Source organism: Haplochromis burtoni, unplaced genomic scaffold, assembly GCF_018398535.1.
Source record: "Haplochromis burtoni strain Fernald_Lab_line unplaced genomic scaffold, NCSU_Asbu1 Contig_20, whole genome shotgun sequence".
In the NCBI taxonomy this organism is placed as follows: domain Eukaryota; kingdom Metazoa; phylum Chordata; class Actinopteri; order Cichliformes; family Cichlidae; genus Haplochromis; species Haplochromis burtoni.
Genome location: NW_024582381.1, coordinates 533717 through 549758, shown reverse-complemented (window position 1 = coordinate 549758; position 16042 = coordinate 533717). Strand labels below are relative to the sequence as shown.

Genomic DNA, 16042 nt, shown 5'->3' with positions numbered 1-16042 from the left:
CAAAAAGCATGTTGATAATTTTTCCCCGCCCACCAGGTATAGCGGAATTGGCTCAGTTTGTCCCCAGTATACCTTTTTTGCTTTCTTCTGACCACTAGTCATGCTAGGGCCTTCATCTGGGTCAGAACTTTCTCCAGGACTCATCTCAGATTGACTTTTTCCTTTTCAAATATTTATCTATTGCTATTTTGCACTGCACAGTCTTACAGCGTGACTAATTTCTCCTTCTGTTTTACTAGGAATTGTCAACCCATTTAATCAGAGCAGGTACTAGTTTTCTTTTGTTGTATTTATCCGTGACGCCTTAAAGGCCGATCCGTGAAAATATTGTGGGCATAAACCGGTCCGTGGCGCAAAAAAGGTTTGGGACCGCTGACTTAGAATACTAATCGGGTAGAACCAGATAATCGTCCACAGCACACCGGTTGGGAAACACTGCTCTAAAGGGGTCCTGATATGTTATGTTTTTACATATTTTTGTCAAACACGCACGCACGCACCCCAACAACAGTGGATGCTGATTAAAAATGTTTCAAACACTTCATATTAACCTTTTAATATACATCATTATCTTTATAGGGTTTTTATGTCACCCATGTGTGTGTGAATGGGTGGATGATAGGTTGTGTAAAGCGCTTTGGGGTCCTTAGGGGCTAGAAAAGCGCTATACAAATACAGGCTATTTACCCACCATCAGTGTGAATGGTAGGAATTGGGCTACAAAGACTAATAAAGGCTCATATATGGAAGCTGATATCATGACCACTGCACCATGGAGCTAAACACTGGAGGACCAAATGTGAGCTGCTGTGCTCTTAGCACCAGTCCCAAGCCTTGTTAAATATAATGGATCAGCTCAAAGTACCTTAAGAGCTTCTTTCAGTTCAAAGGTCACCACAGCGGGACAATCGGCATATCTGAGTTGGCACTAGCAGAGGCTGATCCTACATAGTCTTCCTCAATCAACCCTCCCAGGGATATTTGTTGGGTACATGTAACAACTATATAAAAACTGATGACCTTTGTTCCATGTTAGAAGAATTGTTTCAGCTTTGCATTTTAATATTTACATACTTCATTGATTTACTTCAAGAACTCCCACTCAGTGGACGTCTAATGAGATAGTCCAGACAGTAAGTTTCTTTGACTGTTACAGCCACTAACATTTTGAGAGCATGTGACATAAATAAGGATTATTTTAACTGACTCATACAGCAGTACAGAGTCTAAGAACAAAACCAATCAGAGCTGAGCTGAATAAATCTCCTTTAAAAGGTCAAATCCACTCCTTAGTTTGTTTTGTTTTTAAAAACAAACAAACAAACAAACAAAAAAAAAAAACAGCACAACATACAGCGAGTAGTAAACAATGGAATGCATCTGAAGTTACATTCAGCAGAACGACTCGCAGCCATCAGCAAAGTGCAAAGATGCTATTTAAGCTCATACAGAGATCATACAGATGGATGTACAGTGCATGCTGCCCTGCCAGCTACCAGAAGTCCTACAGGAATAATCCACTTCATTAATTGGACACAGCAAGCAAGTTTACAGATTTTTTTTGTCCTTCTCCCCACCCAGTGTCATAAAAACACATCACATCTGCCACCATGAGATACATTCAGGTCCAAAAGTATCTGGACAGGGGGTCCATAGATGGTTTTGGAGATATTAGCTGTAAAGATGTCCACCTTCACCTAGAACTAGATGGCACTCGCCTTCTAGTGTTTGAAACAACCAACAGCAACATCTGTTTCCACTAATTAGACTCATCCAGTTTCTACCAGTTCTTTGGGTCTAAGTCACAGGAGCAGTGACCTAAACGAAGACGCCAAGGCCACACATCCTCGCTGTACCACCCAAGCCAGCAGACATGATCTATCCAAGCAGTCGTGGGCCTCAAAGTTATCCAGGACATCCACTACACCTCAACCAATGCCTTTAAATGTGGGAAAGCAGCTGCTCTACTCAGACACCCCCAAAAGCCCAAAGCCTTCAGAGGAAGCTCATTTCCACCTCTGGTGTCCTGGACGCCTTTCAGTCAGCATCCACAGCTTGTGGATGTAGGTGTAGATCATCAGCTCGCTCTTCACAAAAAAACAGATCGGTACAGCATCCACAGCACCAAACCCCACAGCCTCTGTTTTGATATTCTATTCATGAAAGCTGTAAACAGAATCAGCGTCAAAGGTCAACCCTGAGGGAGTCTGGCTTATTGATGGAGAAGTGAACCAAGCTCTCGCTGCAGCTGCAGGCTCCAAAGTGCTTTTAACAGCGTGCCTGATATCCCGAAATCCAGGAACACCCCCTACAGGTCACCCCAGCCAAACCATCCCAAAGTCCACAAAACACATGTAGACTGGTGTGGAGAACTCCCACACACCCTCTCTGAAAGGAGAAGTCACGACCCACCTACTCAAAGATCCAAAAATATGATGGGTGATTTATAGAGTTCCATAATATTTAAAAGAAGACAGACATCTGTACAGCTCACCCCAAAGCAATTCAGGCCAGAAGAGAAGCACCCAACTGTCATCTACAGATTAATCACATGGTGTGATTCAGATTTAATCAAAGCAAAAAACTAAAACTGCCCCACTGCCCAAATACTAAAGCACCTGAGTGTTCCTTGTTATTATTGCATTTTACTGAAAACAAAAAACAAATCTGTGCAGATGGACTTTTTTTTTTCCTCCAGGAAAACATAAAATCTGATATTTTAAAAACATTTACAGTAAAATATGAAAGTTTTTGGTTGTTGTTATAGTTGTACCGTTTAAAAGTTGATTTCCAAACGTGATGACAGAGCTGACCTATGAGCCCCATGGTCTTCATCAGCAGAACATCCTGTGCTGATGAAGACCATGTGAAATGTGACGGCTCCAGAATACGTAGTGAACACACCTTGAAGTGACTGTGTGTCAGAATAAAACGTACTGCAGCGATTTAAGAGGAGACGCTGCAGGCACCTTTTTTTTTTTTTTTAAGCAGTCTGCAATTTACACACATAACTCGTTATGAGATAATTAATCTTAATTAAGATTTTTTTAAAGTCTGGTTTTGGAACTTCAATGGCTTCAAAAAGTGAACAGTTCTGTTAGCCTGCAGTGTCTTATCTTAAAAATATAAATCTAAACTGCTTTTTTGTCCTTTTTCTGACTCGTCATTGATGGAAATCCACCATCAGCATCAAACTGAAGGAATGAACTCAAACACTTTAAGTGTCTGCTTGTTATTTCATTACAGTTAAAACACAATCAGCAGATATTCCTGCTGATGACGTCCACCCGGAGAGCGGATTCTCAAACATTCATGTGTCTAAAATGAGCTCAATGCTAGTGCAGGTATAGAAAGAATGTAAGAAGCTTTTCTGCTGCAGCTAAACACGCAAACAAGTTGAGTTAGAGAAACTAACCGGATATTAACCAGCAGCTCGGCAGCAACATAAAGTCTGAGCAAATGGAAAAACTTTCATTTAGCCTGAAGGACTTTCAGAGGAAGACAGTGGAGAACAGAGGAAAGCTCATCCCACCTCAGGGTTAGCGCGTTTAACAAACCAGCATCCGACTCATCTGAGCCCTTAAATCTGAAGGTTTGAGGTAAGACCAGCAATAAGACACAAAGATCACATAAAGCGCTCAAAACTCCTGGATGACCCTGAAGTGGTTCTCGATGGAGGGCGGGTCATCCTTGAAGTGCAGCTTCTTGCTTGGACACGCCCCGAACTCCTCCAGAGTTTTGATGAAGTGTCCGTGCTCGCGGCCCACCCAGGCCCGCATCGGGTCGCACACCTCGTAAGGGGTCACGTGGGCATGGATCGACACGCCGCTGCCAGCCAGCTCCTTCAGGACCTGCTTGTCTGTCACCCAGGTCTCACTGCCCCCCGGGTGGCCACCATCCAGCCAGAACATGTCAGAGATGTGCTTGACGAAGGGTGACATCTGCGGATCAGCACGGGCCCCGGGCAGCTCGTACACCATCTGGTTCAGGACCACGCAGCCTTTGCTGAAGCCCACCAGGGTCAAGGAGAAGCCTGAGGGGATGCTGTCAGCGCCGCCCTGTGGTTGGAGCGGGTCTGGCAGGCTGGCTCGCTCCATGCCGTGGCTCAGCAGGGCCCTGTGGTCAGAAACGCTGCTCAGACTCAGAGAAAAGATCCAAAATCATCTCAAAGAATTACAGCAACATTTTCCTGTCCTTCACACCTTTAGACCTGGTCATGTTTTCCAAAAACATAAAATTTGGAAAACTGGGAAAAGACACGGGAAACGCTTTCACCATTAAATTGCCCTTTTCTGTGTCATCATCTGTGAGCTAGATGATTTAGCTTGCAGGTGACTTTTTAAGCCTCTACACCTTTCTTAATTTATTCTTAACTGATATACAGGCTGGATAAAATTTAGCCAAAGTAATCAAGTTAAATAATATCTCAACAAGACAAAATGAGCTCCAGTGACAAACCTGAGGTGGTGAAACGCTCCAGAGTCAGCAGAGTATGGAGAGTGCTCCGGAGCCCCAAACATGTTGCTCTCCACAAAGTTCTGGTAGCAGCTGAACTTATGCAGGTACATGCGCGAGGCTCTCACCACCCACACGTGTCTATCAGGGAAACGGCAGCCCAGAGTGAAGGCAACCCTCTCCAGGCTCCAGGAGAGCCACTGGGCACCCTCAGGCTGCAGCGCCATCTCCTCCTGGAAGTTCTGCACAGAGAGAAATGAGAAGTTTTACAACTGCTTTTTGCAACATAGAGGTCCTACATGATCTCAGAACAAGAGCAGCACAGCTGAGTCCTGTCCTTTTTCCTGACCATTTTCAGGGGAATAAAGCCTGAAGCCGCATCAGAAATGTCTCAGTGTAAGAAAAGGCTAAAGTATGCCAAACTACACAAGAACTGGACTGAAAATGAGTGGCAACAGGTCTGATGGAGTGATAAGTCCTAATATTTGGTTCAAATCATCATCAGTGTGTACAGAGGAGATCAGGAGAGAGTTAGCATCTATCTGTAAAAGAAAGTGGAGGCTCTGTCATGGTTTAATTTCAGCCAGTGGTGTTGGAAATCTCGGCAAAAGTGAACTGTCAGATTTTGATGCTCCATGAAATACCATGGGGAAAAGGTCTGATTGGCAACAGCTTCATTTTTCAGCATGACAATGATCCAAAACGCACTGCAGAGGCAGTAAAATCATACCTGGACAGAATCACACACAATGGAGCACTATCAGCCATGGACTGGCCTCCCCGCATTTTTATTTGGTTTATTGAAAGAAATCATTGACTGATTCCAACATTAAACACACAGGAGGTGGCACAGAGCTGCCTCAGTAATCGTATTCAGGGATTAATTTCGCCATGGCAGCCATGTCCACCCGAGACCTTCTCCATCACTCTCACCTGAATATCCCCGTGGAAAAACACCACGTGCCGGTTGTTGCTCTTTTCCTGCTCCTCCGGGTCAGGCCGCAGGAGCAGCAGGTCGTTCACTCGGTTGGGGAGGTTCCCGGGCACCGCGGGCAGCCTCTGCAGCTTCTGCAGCGGGGTTCCCGACAGTGCATCCCGGCTTGCCGAGGCGTGGAGCCCCCGGAGCTCGGAGGGTGACGTCGTCATCGCTTTGGCCGCAGTTATTAAAGTCAGGTCCAGTACTGCTGCTCGTTCGGCTAGCATGGACTCTAAAATAAGAAAATGAGCTGGCGTTTTTCCTCATCTGCGCACTCGCTCCATGCTGCTGTCAGTTAGCATCACATTATCAGCGGGTAGCGCCAAACCGGGCCACACAGCCTTATTATACGCAAACAATTACAACTACACGGCGTCTACAACCGCTGTCCGCCTCACATTACGACACCTGCGGAATAAACTTCCAAGATTTACTTCACTGTCACAGTTTTAGAGTCTCCTTTTGTCCACAAAGAGGCGCTGTTTAACAAAAACAAACCCACCGAAATAACAAACGACTGCAGTGACAGGAAACGTACGCGCTACTGCGCATGTGTTGCGTTTTCTCGTCGGTAGGAATCGGATGAGTCCCTCCTTTGTATTTCCGTTTTCGTCCGCGCGGTCTAACGACGCCAAGGGAAGAACAAAGCAATCGTATAAAACACCACGTTTGTGGTGAGAAACGTGAACTGTCATCGATGTGAACCGAGGATATTTATGGATATAAAATAAATAAAATTGACACTTATTAAACCACTAATTAATTTTTTTCCCGAATGTTTTCATAATTTTATGGAATTTGTATTATTTTCCAAAAATAATAAGTAGGTAACAGCATGTCCAGGAAAAAATATTTACACCCCAGACCTTTTTTATTTTTAAAAAAATACATACGAGGACCGCACATACATAAACACATCTCAAAATGTCTATGGTTGGGATCGGGGTGGAACCATCTTGTGCTGAGACTTCCAAAGTTTAGCTGAACACATAAAATGAACGTGTTTACCTTTCCGTGGATCTTGATGTGGGTGGGTTCGCAGCGGCTGCGCTGAAGCGAGTGCAAAGTGAGTGTTTTCCCGCAGAAATAGTTTATATTGCCCCTTTTTCCTTATAAACGCTGCACATACTTCAAGTGTGCCACTGACATGTTTGGTTCCGCCTGCATAACACAGCAAAATAGTTTACACCAGGCTGGACTTTGTACATGTTCTACAGCTGTGCAAACAGCTGTGCAGACACAATGGGTAAACCATTGCACCACCACTCGGCTTAATAATTACTATAAGCTACACTGAATAATTATATGACTGATAATTAACCATTTAAACTAATCTATCAAGGTCATTCTGCACATAAGAAGAGTTCCATTCATCTGCTGGAAGGTAACTTCAGCTTTTAAACACACTATGCAGCAGCTTATATTTATTGGAGAACTTTTCATAGCCCATGTACTTATTCTGTTGCTGCTTGAGTATCCATGTTACACTTAGAATTGCATTAAAAATCAAAAGTATTATTTCACTGCTTCATTTTTTGATGGGATGAAGATGCAGCTCTATGAACTGTACCATTTATCATGAAACAGTTGAAATAAAAACAGTATTTCCTGAACTTCTCAAAGGAATGAGCTCAAAGAAGTGGGTGCAACAGCAAAAACATGGGGAAAATGTCACCTGGCTGGTACTTTGATACATGCTGGGATAATTACAAATTTTAAAATGTAAATAATGCAGCCATTTTTAGCTCGTACCAATTGTACCAGTTGTCAAGCACAGTGGTGGAGGGTTGGCCTGAGTTGACCATGAGCTCTTCGGCATACCAAAGTATTGTAGAGTGAAATGTGAGGCCATCTGTCTGACAGATAGAGTTGGTCATCTGAAACTGGTAAATAATGTTAAGGATTTTTAAAATGTTGTCATATATGAACCCTTGGAATTGAAAGAATATGGACTTTCTTTTTCCCATGATTGCATTTTATTGGTTACACATTCAAATTTTCATCTAATGAGTGGCTGCATTTCTACTTTCCCAGTTCTGCATACCTGATAAAGCATGGCCTCGAGCTCTTTGGGCAGGAGACTGGTGGCGTGTCTCCTCAATGTTTCTGAAGCTCGCAGGAAGGATCTGGTAGAGACGGTGGCCAAAGCAGCGTTGTACAATACTGAAGGTGAGTTCAAGGTACCAGCGGGAAAAAAAGTTTGGATTTCAACACGAGCTAACTGCTGGTAAACTATTTACAGCCTCAGTTTGAAGGGCAAGCCACTACATATACCCAACTCTTAGCTGTAAAATCACTGCCTGTACGCAGTTATGTCATCCATGATGGCGCCAGATGATAATCAGATAACCACCCTACTCTAAGCACTAAATTTGCCCTTTACCTGTAAAATATAACCTGTTATTAGACATTTATTCACATGTATTGTCTTTATTGTGCTTCAGGTGTGAGGCGTGAGGGGACCACGGTGTTAAACATCTTTAATGATTATGACTACAACCGCTCTGTCATCACTATTGTGTCCAGCATCGACTCGATCAGTAAGTCCTCTTTGTATTTGTGCTTCTAACATGTTCCATATTCACTCTCTTGCTCCTGAGAGATGGATGAATGGGTTCAGCTCCAGCTTCCAATCCTTTAATAAGCTTTGTGAGGGATTTAAAGACACATAAAAAAAAACCCCAGTAAGAACCTTTTTCTAACAAGGATCACAGAGAAAAAAATAATTTCTACGAATCCTTGTTCGAAACACGACAGTCTTAAAAGTGAAAGCAGTCAAAGTTTGCAGCTTTTATTTGGTGGTGTTTTTTAATGTTTTCCAGGGGAGGCGATCCTGTGTGCATGCGAGAAGGCGTGCGGGTTGATTGACATGCAAACTCATACAGGAGTCCATCCATGCATGGGCGCTGTTGACCTCATACCCATCTACCCACTGGGGGAGGAGATGAGGGCAGAGGACTGTACTAAAGAGGCGCTCGGTATGTGTTTCACAGTGTTCCTGAGAGTTAATGTACCCCTGAAACACTGTACCCTCCTTAAATACCCCGTCATCAAATGAAGTGTTCATTCAAACTAATTATTGTTTAACTAACCTTCTGAGTTTCTCCATTAATTCACCTAAAAATTTCCACTACTACTCATACTTTTAGCTAATAATTCCTGTGTTTATTAACCCTTTAATATTCAACTGCTAACCCTACTTTCATTCATAGTTTTTGTTTTGCTATTTCAATTAATCGATACTTTTATGTTTTTAATTGCTATCCATACTTGTAGTAAGCTTGTAGTTTCAAATATTTATCTGTTTAGCTAACATCATTTAATTATGTTTTTAGCTAATCATTTCAACTTTTAGCTAGATATCCTTTAGCTAAGTATTTAAAACTTTTCATTTATAATTTTTACCCATTTAAAATATTTGTCTGTCATGTTAAGCTAACAATTTTATTTGTTAGTATACATTTTAAGATGACATTTTCAACTGTTAGCCCTTTAACCGAATTATTATTTAGCTATTTCAAAAGTTAATAGTTGGATATTTCCCCCCTTCGTTATAATTTTAAAAAGCAATTCTAATTATTTACTGACAGCACATTTTTGGCTAATGATTTTAACTGCTAGCCTTGCTTTTTTAGCTAGTGGTTTAGCTAAAAAAAGGTTTCCATACTGTTAGCCAGGTGAGTTATTTCAACAGTTATGCATTATATTTGTTTAAAATTTGAATTTGTTTATTATATGAAAACTTCTCAAAGGTTTAGTTGTTATTTTATAAATTCAAGCCTTCTCCCTTTCTTTCCAGTCATTATTTAACTATTTATTTATCTACCTATTTAAATCATTTATATATTTGAATTACCCTGTTGCTACCGCTGCTAACTTTTCCAGTAAAATATTTTAAGATCTACTTGTTATTGCATTTTTTTTTAGATTAGTTGAACACAACTTCCCACATAACCCTAAAATCCTATCTAACATGTACCCCTGGCTGGGAATCACAGCTATATTTTAAATCCTCACTGGCTGTCAGTGCTCGTAATTTATTTTTAGTTCTTTAGACAAATATCACATGTGACTTAAAATAAATTCTCAATGTGTGTTCACAGACATATTCAGCAGGGTGTATGTAGTTTTTATTATTCCTCAGTACATTTTCGGTCATGAGCTCATCCACTGTGTCTCTACAAGCATGTCTCACCTGCATGTAGCTGATAATGTGACGTCTTTTCTATTTTCTTGGGCTGTTGATTACTTTCACAGTTTACCAGCTGACTTCGCAGCCATGTGTCTATCTGATAATGAGCAATAACTCAACACTTTGCCCTCATGCCTGCAGACTGCACTCTGTATGCTAATCTGTGTGGTGTGATTGAAAAATGGTAATTGGCCAACCCACTAACAAGCACTGTATTCATGCATGCATGTAATAAGCAGCCCATGTGTCCGTATTTTCCATCCGTCTGAATTACATTCCCGCGGGTGTGTTTTGGTCCGTCACAGTCTTTGCACCTTTGCGTTTCTGAATTTGTGTGCACGTGATGACGTGCACTCCGTATGCCAGTCAGCTGAAATGTGTCTGTGCTCTTGCTTGGGCTCAGCTGTGGCTCAGGGACTTACAGAGAGGGTCCAGGGCACCAGTGCCTTCCTGTTTGGCTGGGCAGACTTCCCCTTACAGCGAGGGCTGGCGCACAGGAGGAAGGAGATGGGCTGGTTCAAGAAGACGCCAGACCTGCGGGCGATCAGGGCCGACGTGGGGCCGCAGCCACAGAAACGATTCGGCCTCACAGGTGAGCCAGAGGTAGCAGGTAATGAAGGTTAGAGTGTCTCTTTGGTGTGATTACACAACACAGGTGACTTTATCTTTGTTTGTTTGTTAGTCTGACCACAGGCTGTCTCCCTTCTCTATTCTGACCTTTGAAAGGAAAAATCTGAAAAGTTCACACAGCTAAAAAAAATAACATTGACGTGTTACCAGATTTAAAAAAAGTCAGGCCACTGAGCCTGTTAGCACATTCTGAATCTAACTAAAAGGTGTTAAGCATCAGATTCACACAGCCGAGGTATCCTGTTGTTGCCTTTGCAACATTTAGTCTCTATTATAAGCACTGCTGGATTTGTAAAGAAAAAAAATAATTTACCGGAGGCAAACAAGATGGGAGATCGAGGATTCATAGTGTTCCGGAGAACATCTGGTGAACTACGTGTACCAAAGAAGTCGTCACTATCCAAGAAAAATGACTGTCAACCAGTTGCCCTCACTTCACATCTGATGCAGAGCTGGAGAGTCCTGGCTAGTCCTGGCTCACCTCACACCACCTGATAGACATGTAGTCTGTGAGACTGGGCAGTGCTCTGTCTGACACGGGGGACTGTGCTGTGTCCATTCCTCTTCAGCTTTCAGTACAGCTTCTGCCACTCTGACCATTTTTTAGGTCTGAGGACTGCAGAGCACTAGTAGAACAATCTGTTTCTGAATGTGAATAAGACTTCAGAAGGAAGAGGATTGCTATGCAACTTTTGTCTCACTAGTAAAAATCTGCAAAAAATGTTGTTATTGATTTAAAGGAGCTCATTTAGTTCCGATTCGTCTGATCTCCTGCAGGTGTCGGGGCAGGTCCCTACGTCATGAACTGCAATGTCACAATTGACACCCAGGACGTCTCTTTGGGGCGCAGCATCGCCAAAGCCATCAGGGAGTCGACGCCGGGAGGCCTGCCTGGAGTGCAGGTGCTGGCCCTACCACACGGGGGCGCTGTGGAAATCGCTTGTAATGTGGAAAGCGTGAAGGGGACCCCGCCAGATCACCTCACCGCAGGTGAACCCTGGCCGTCTTTCAGCATCGGCGGCGAGTCGTACTGTCACGCTCCAGCTTCCCTCATCACGGCGAGGGTCGCCGAGCTGGCAGGGAGACAGGGGGTCAGCATGAAGGGCACGGCCTTGGTGGGGTTCACCCCCCGTGATTGCAGGGGCCTAGCAGAGTATGCTCTGTCTCAGGGGATTGCCGAGTTCTGGAAAGAGCAGCGCAGGATCCGCATGTGAAAACAAAAACTAAAGTCGATAATCTGTGATAGATTCCGCCTCCGTTACCATGGAAACTGACTGTTATTGAGCCCTCAGGTACCACCGGTGTTGCTTTATGTTCTACCGCTGCACAAATACAGTTTATAGCATCAATAGTTTTTCTATTTGAAGTAATGTTTGAGTCAGGAGGTCTTCACTTTCAGGGTTCTCAGATTTAGATTCATGAACCTCTGTGTTTCCCCAGAGCAGGACGAACCCCTGATATAGCAATATATCATATTCCTCTCCCTGTGATATGTCATCAATACACTAAACTTTATTAATAAAACATGAGGCATTCTGGTGCATCATCTCCTCCCAGTTTGACCTACAGAGTCACTATTTTGTGACTCCTCGCTGTGGTGCCTGTTAAATAAATGAGCAAAAAAGTCAGTCAGAAGAACTGAAAAAACAGATAAACTCACCGAGAGAAACTGAAACATTGAGTGATGACTGATCAGTTTGTGTGATTACCTTTAGACTAAAAACATCACATTTAATAAAAAGTTTAACAGTTGATGCTTTTCTTTTGGTATTTTTTTCACAAGTTCACATAGAGTGCAGTGGAGTTGGAATGACGGATGGGGTCAAAGGTGAGGGTGCTCTGAGTTCCTTGTTTGCAGAGGTGATGGACAGGTCGACGGGTAAGGTCAGGCATTAGCGTCTGTGAACTGTGACGTTGGTAGACGACAGACAAAGTTATAGAGACAAGGCTGAGAAGGTTTGGACAAAGGATGCTGAGGATGGAGCTGCCAGGCAGGAGAAGAAGACGCAAACCTCAGAGAAGATTCATGGATGTAGTGAAGGAGGGCTGTGGATGGTTGGTGGATCAGAGGAGTATGATAGGAATACTGCAGTGTTAGTAAAAAGGGAGTCACCAAAAGAAGAAGAAGACATACAGTTATGTAACTCCATAAGTAGATTTTAAATCAACCAAACAGCATGTGATTGAAGTGCAGAATGTCAACTTTAATTCAACGAGTTTGACAGGAGTGTTGAACCGTTTATGAGTTACTGCCACTTTTATACTTTTGGTGGGTTTTTTTTCTTTCAAGAGTCTGTGTAGAATAACACACCTGACCTCTGAATGCCTTCCTGCTTTGGGAGTATTTACTTCAAAGTCTCTGAACTTGCCAAAGAGTGAAAACGGTGACATTTTGAGCGTGTCGCTCTCCAGAGTGAAATTGGAGACAGCGCTCTCCACATGCATATGTGTCATTTCCTGTTTGGAGCAAATAGGACGCTTGTGTTTACTGATGAGTCTCTGCTGATGAGTCTTTTCCCATCATTTTTTCTGCCATGCGTGACTCTGTGGGAGAGTCGCCATCTGTGTGAGAAACGGCTATTTTTGTCCCGCGCCCGTTTAAAGCCTGCCGAGTTTTCTGTCCTTTCGTTAAATTTTCAGAGCTCCTGCTGCACGGGATTAACCCTTTAATGACAAATCTGGCCAGAGGACAGGTCAAGAATTAACTGGGGCGAAATGATTCCTGTCATTTTTACATAATGCACTGAATAGCTGCAGAGTAATAGAGTGAAGGGGGTATGGGTTTGGTTCATTATGTTATATTAATCTGGGCTATATGGAGGTAAAAAGCCTCAGAAGTGTTTAATTTTATGCCATATGGAAGGGAAATCTAAGAGCCCGTAACAATCTAATCTACATCCATAGTGGGCGCTAAGCTGTTAAGCTTTACACCCAAACGGAGGAGGGGTGATTCACTGAGTCTTGCACGGAGAGGGACGAGCTTTGGCATCAGGGTTTGAGTTTACTATGCTTTCGTTATGTTGTGTAATTTTGCAGGTTTTCTGCTTTCGATGTGACGTAAGGTTGCAGCGAGAGGCTGAAGACTTGCAGTTTTTGTATCCCTGTGTGTTTGGATTAGCTTTCTTGCTGTGTGAACGGTCACCTCTTTGTATGTCATCCAGCTGAGGCTCTTAGTCACACAGGCATCGCAGCCGTGCAGCTTCGTTTCATCTCTCTCTCTCTCTTCTGCATTTAGACACACATGCATTTACTCTATGGGATGCCACACACACACACACACACACACACTCGGATACACTCTGCCTGACAGACTTGGGAGCATCAAGGCCTTATCTAGGTCACAGCATAAGCCCAGAGGTATCCTGTTCTCCACACACACGCACACACACAGACGTATGAACGTACGTTTTTAAATTTGCAGTCAGAGTGACGTGTCTGGAACATTGAATCTATTTTGACTCATTCCTCCTCGGTTAACAGGGAAAGGATTTTTTATTTGGATTTCATATTTGTGCACCCCCTTCTTCTCCCTCCCACATTAACCTTGTTTTGTGACTCAGTCAAGCGGCTCTCATGATTGTCACAAGGCCATCATTTCCTTGATTAAGCACTCTTCCGTCTGCAGATCCCGGAATCAGAGATGCTTTGCCACCGAAGCCTGAACGAAATGTCTAATCTGCTCGAAATAAAGGCAAATTTCTCTTTGCTTGCTGCTGCAGAGGCACCATAGGATGCCTTTGATTTGACTTAGTCTGACAGTGTATCATCCGAGATGCAACCGGGTGTCACAGCACAGAAATAGAGCTTATTTCTCCGCTTCAGTCTTCTATAAATATTCCAAAGCTCTCTTTTCTCCTCCCCCCTCCCTCTTTCCACTGTTTGTCCATTTTTATTCTGCCTCCCACATCTTCCCTTTCCCCTCTGCTCCTCTTCTATAACGTGGAGTACTGTGGCTCACTCATCCCTCCTCTCATTTCATTCCTGCAGAGCTGTCCTTCCACAGATTTCCTTCAGCCTCATGGTTAATCTCATCTAAGCAAGTGTTTGCTTCAAATATAGGAACGTTTACAAAGACGGGGAAAAAAAGAGGCCAGGCTCTGATTTTTATCTTTAAACAGTTAGCGCAGGGTCCTCCCTAACCTATCAGTGGGAGAAGTAAGAGTGCCACCTATGAAGTCAGCAGTCCCCCAACCCCCATCCTGAACACATGTTCAACATCCTCTGGGCACAGGCTGAGCGGAGCGCTGAGACACAGCTGAGAATTAGAGAGGAAGAGCGGGAGAGAGAGAGGAAGAGGGCGCAGTGAAGTGGAAATATGGGTGAGCATTAGAGAAAGACAGAAATAGAGCGATAAAGCAGTGAATTAGGCAGAGGCAGAGAGAGGAGGAGGAGGAGGAAGAGGAGGAGGCAGTCTTTCACTGATGCTTGATGCAGTTAGATTCTCATACAGCAGCAGAGAGCCGTCGTCGAGCGTGGATGAGAGAACCTCATGGATTTGCTCCCGTCTGAGTCTCGGTGGAATTCATTGCATCCGAAGCAGCTGCAGACGGAGGAGGAGGAGGATGCTGCGACTGCGGCTGGATATTAGGATCCATGCGGGCCTGTGATGTCTGCGTTCTTCTTCAGGATGACTCTGACCCAGATCGTGGAATCGCGGCACTGCTCCTCCTCGGGTGGTCTGCCGATGTGAGGCGGACGAGGGATGCTCTGGACCTCGGCGGTCGCCGCTCAGCCTGCTGCCTCTGCTGACATCTGTCTCCGTGGATACGCACAGCAGCTGGAAGGGTGAGGATGCACAGCACTGACCTGCGCGCTGAAATGTCATGCTCATTGGTTTTCTGTGTGTGTCTGTGTGTGAGTGTGTGTTTAAATACCAGGCTTCCTGCAGATTCTTAAAAATTAACAAGGCTTTGAATTCATTAATCTGAAAATGAGGCCTTATAGGTTTCAGGATGTCTCACACCAGGCTCTAAAGTCCTAAAATTAAAAAGATGTTAATCGTATAGTGCAATTTTAAAATCTGTAAAATACGCATGTTTTAAATAATGAGAACATTGAATCAGGATATTTGATCAGAAATAAATACACTGTAGAAGAGTGGAGAACATTTAATATGATTTCCAGGCCCCCTGAGCCTCCATATGGGTGTATTACTCAAAAAGAAGCTGCATAAGTATTTAAAGCTCAAGAATATGAAAAAAAGGTTGCTAAGACTTTATATCCAAAACATCTTTGTACTGTGTTGAAGAGATACCTACTGAAGGTGAACTAGGGTCAGGCTGTACTTTTATGCCATGCAAATTAGCACCACTAGATGGTGTAGTGAGGAAGCATGTTGACCCTTTACCTAGAAGTCCCTGTTTAAGTACAGATACGTTAATACCAAATTATACTTAAAGTACCACAAGTAAAAGTACCCTACATACATGAATATGGTAAATGGTAAATGGCCTGTATTTGTATAGCGCTTTTCTAGTCCCTAAGGACCCCAAAGCGCTTTACACAACCTGTCATCCACCCATTCACACACACATTCACACACTGGTGATGGCAAGCTACATTGTAGCCACAGCCACCCTGGGGCGCACTGACAGAGGCGATATATATAAGAAAGATTGGTCCATATGTTGTTAAAGCAGTAAGTCTGTTACCTTGCTTGACAGAAGAAGAATGTATAATTATTTCCCACCACTGAATAAACAAATTTGTGTTTAATTCTTCTGTAAATTAAACCCACTTTTAAAAATCCAGTTAATATTTTTAAAACCACAGTCTGGGTGTTTTTCCTT

General features: G+C 43.4%; 3 protein-coding genes across 8 annotated transcripts in view; 2 read left to right on the top strand and 1 right to left on the bottom strand.

Annotated features, from left to right (window-relative positions):
* Window positions 1–2956: 2956 nt before the first annotated feature.
* On the bottom strand, window positions 2957–7628 carry cunh2orf69 (chromosome unknown C2orf69 homolog). The gene is made up of 4 exons (XM_014339228.2): window positions 7476–7628; window positions 5389–5663; window positions 4459–4697; window positions 2957–4116 (listed from the first exon to the last, which is right to left on the bottom strand). Exons 2-4 carry the CDS (start codon window positions 5656–5658, stop codon window positions 3639–3641), a joined length of 987 nt encoding a protein of 328 aa, XP_014194714.1. The 5' UTR covers window positions 5659–5663; window positions 7476–7628; the 3' UTR covers window positions 2957–3638.
* On the top strand, window positions 7466–12005 carry ftcdnl1 (formiminotransferase cyclodeaminase N-terminal like 1). Its single transcript, XM_014339225.2, has 5 exons — window positions 7466–7600; window positions 7876–7971; window positions 8254–8409; window positions 10027–10215; window positions 11031–12005. The coding sequence occupies exons 1-5, from the start codon at window positions 7486–7488 to the stop codon at window positions 11465–11467; spliced, it is 993 nt and encodes a 330-aa protein (XP_014194711.1). The 5' UTR covers window positions 7466–7485; the 3' UTR covers window positions 11468–12005.
* A 1275-nt stretch (window positions 12006–13280) lies between these two features.
* The window catches only part of LOC102308442 (nck-associated protein 5), a 96781-nt gene continuing 94019 nt past the window's right edge, over window positions 13281–16042 (top strand). For 2 of the 6 annotated variants that reach the window (XM_005939814.3, XM_005939813.3), the window contains exon 1: window positions 13281–15038. The gene's annotated coding sequence lies outside the window, so the exon portion shown is untranslated. The remainder of the gene's footprint in view (window positions 15039–16042) is intronic. The other 4 variants (XM_042218558.1, XM_005939815.3, XM_005939816.3 and 1 more) reach the window with 2 other exon arrangements.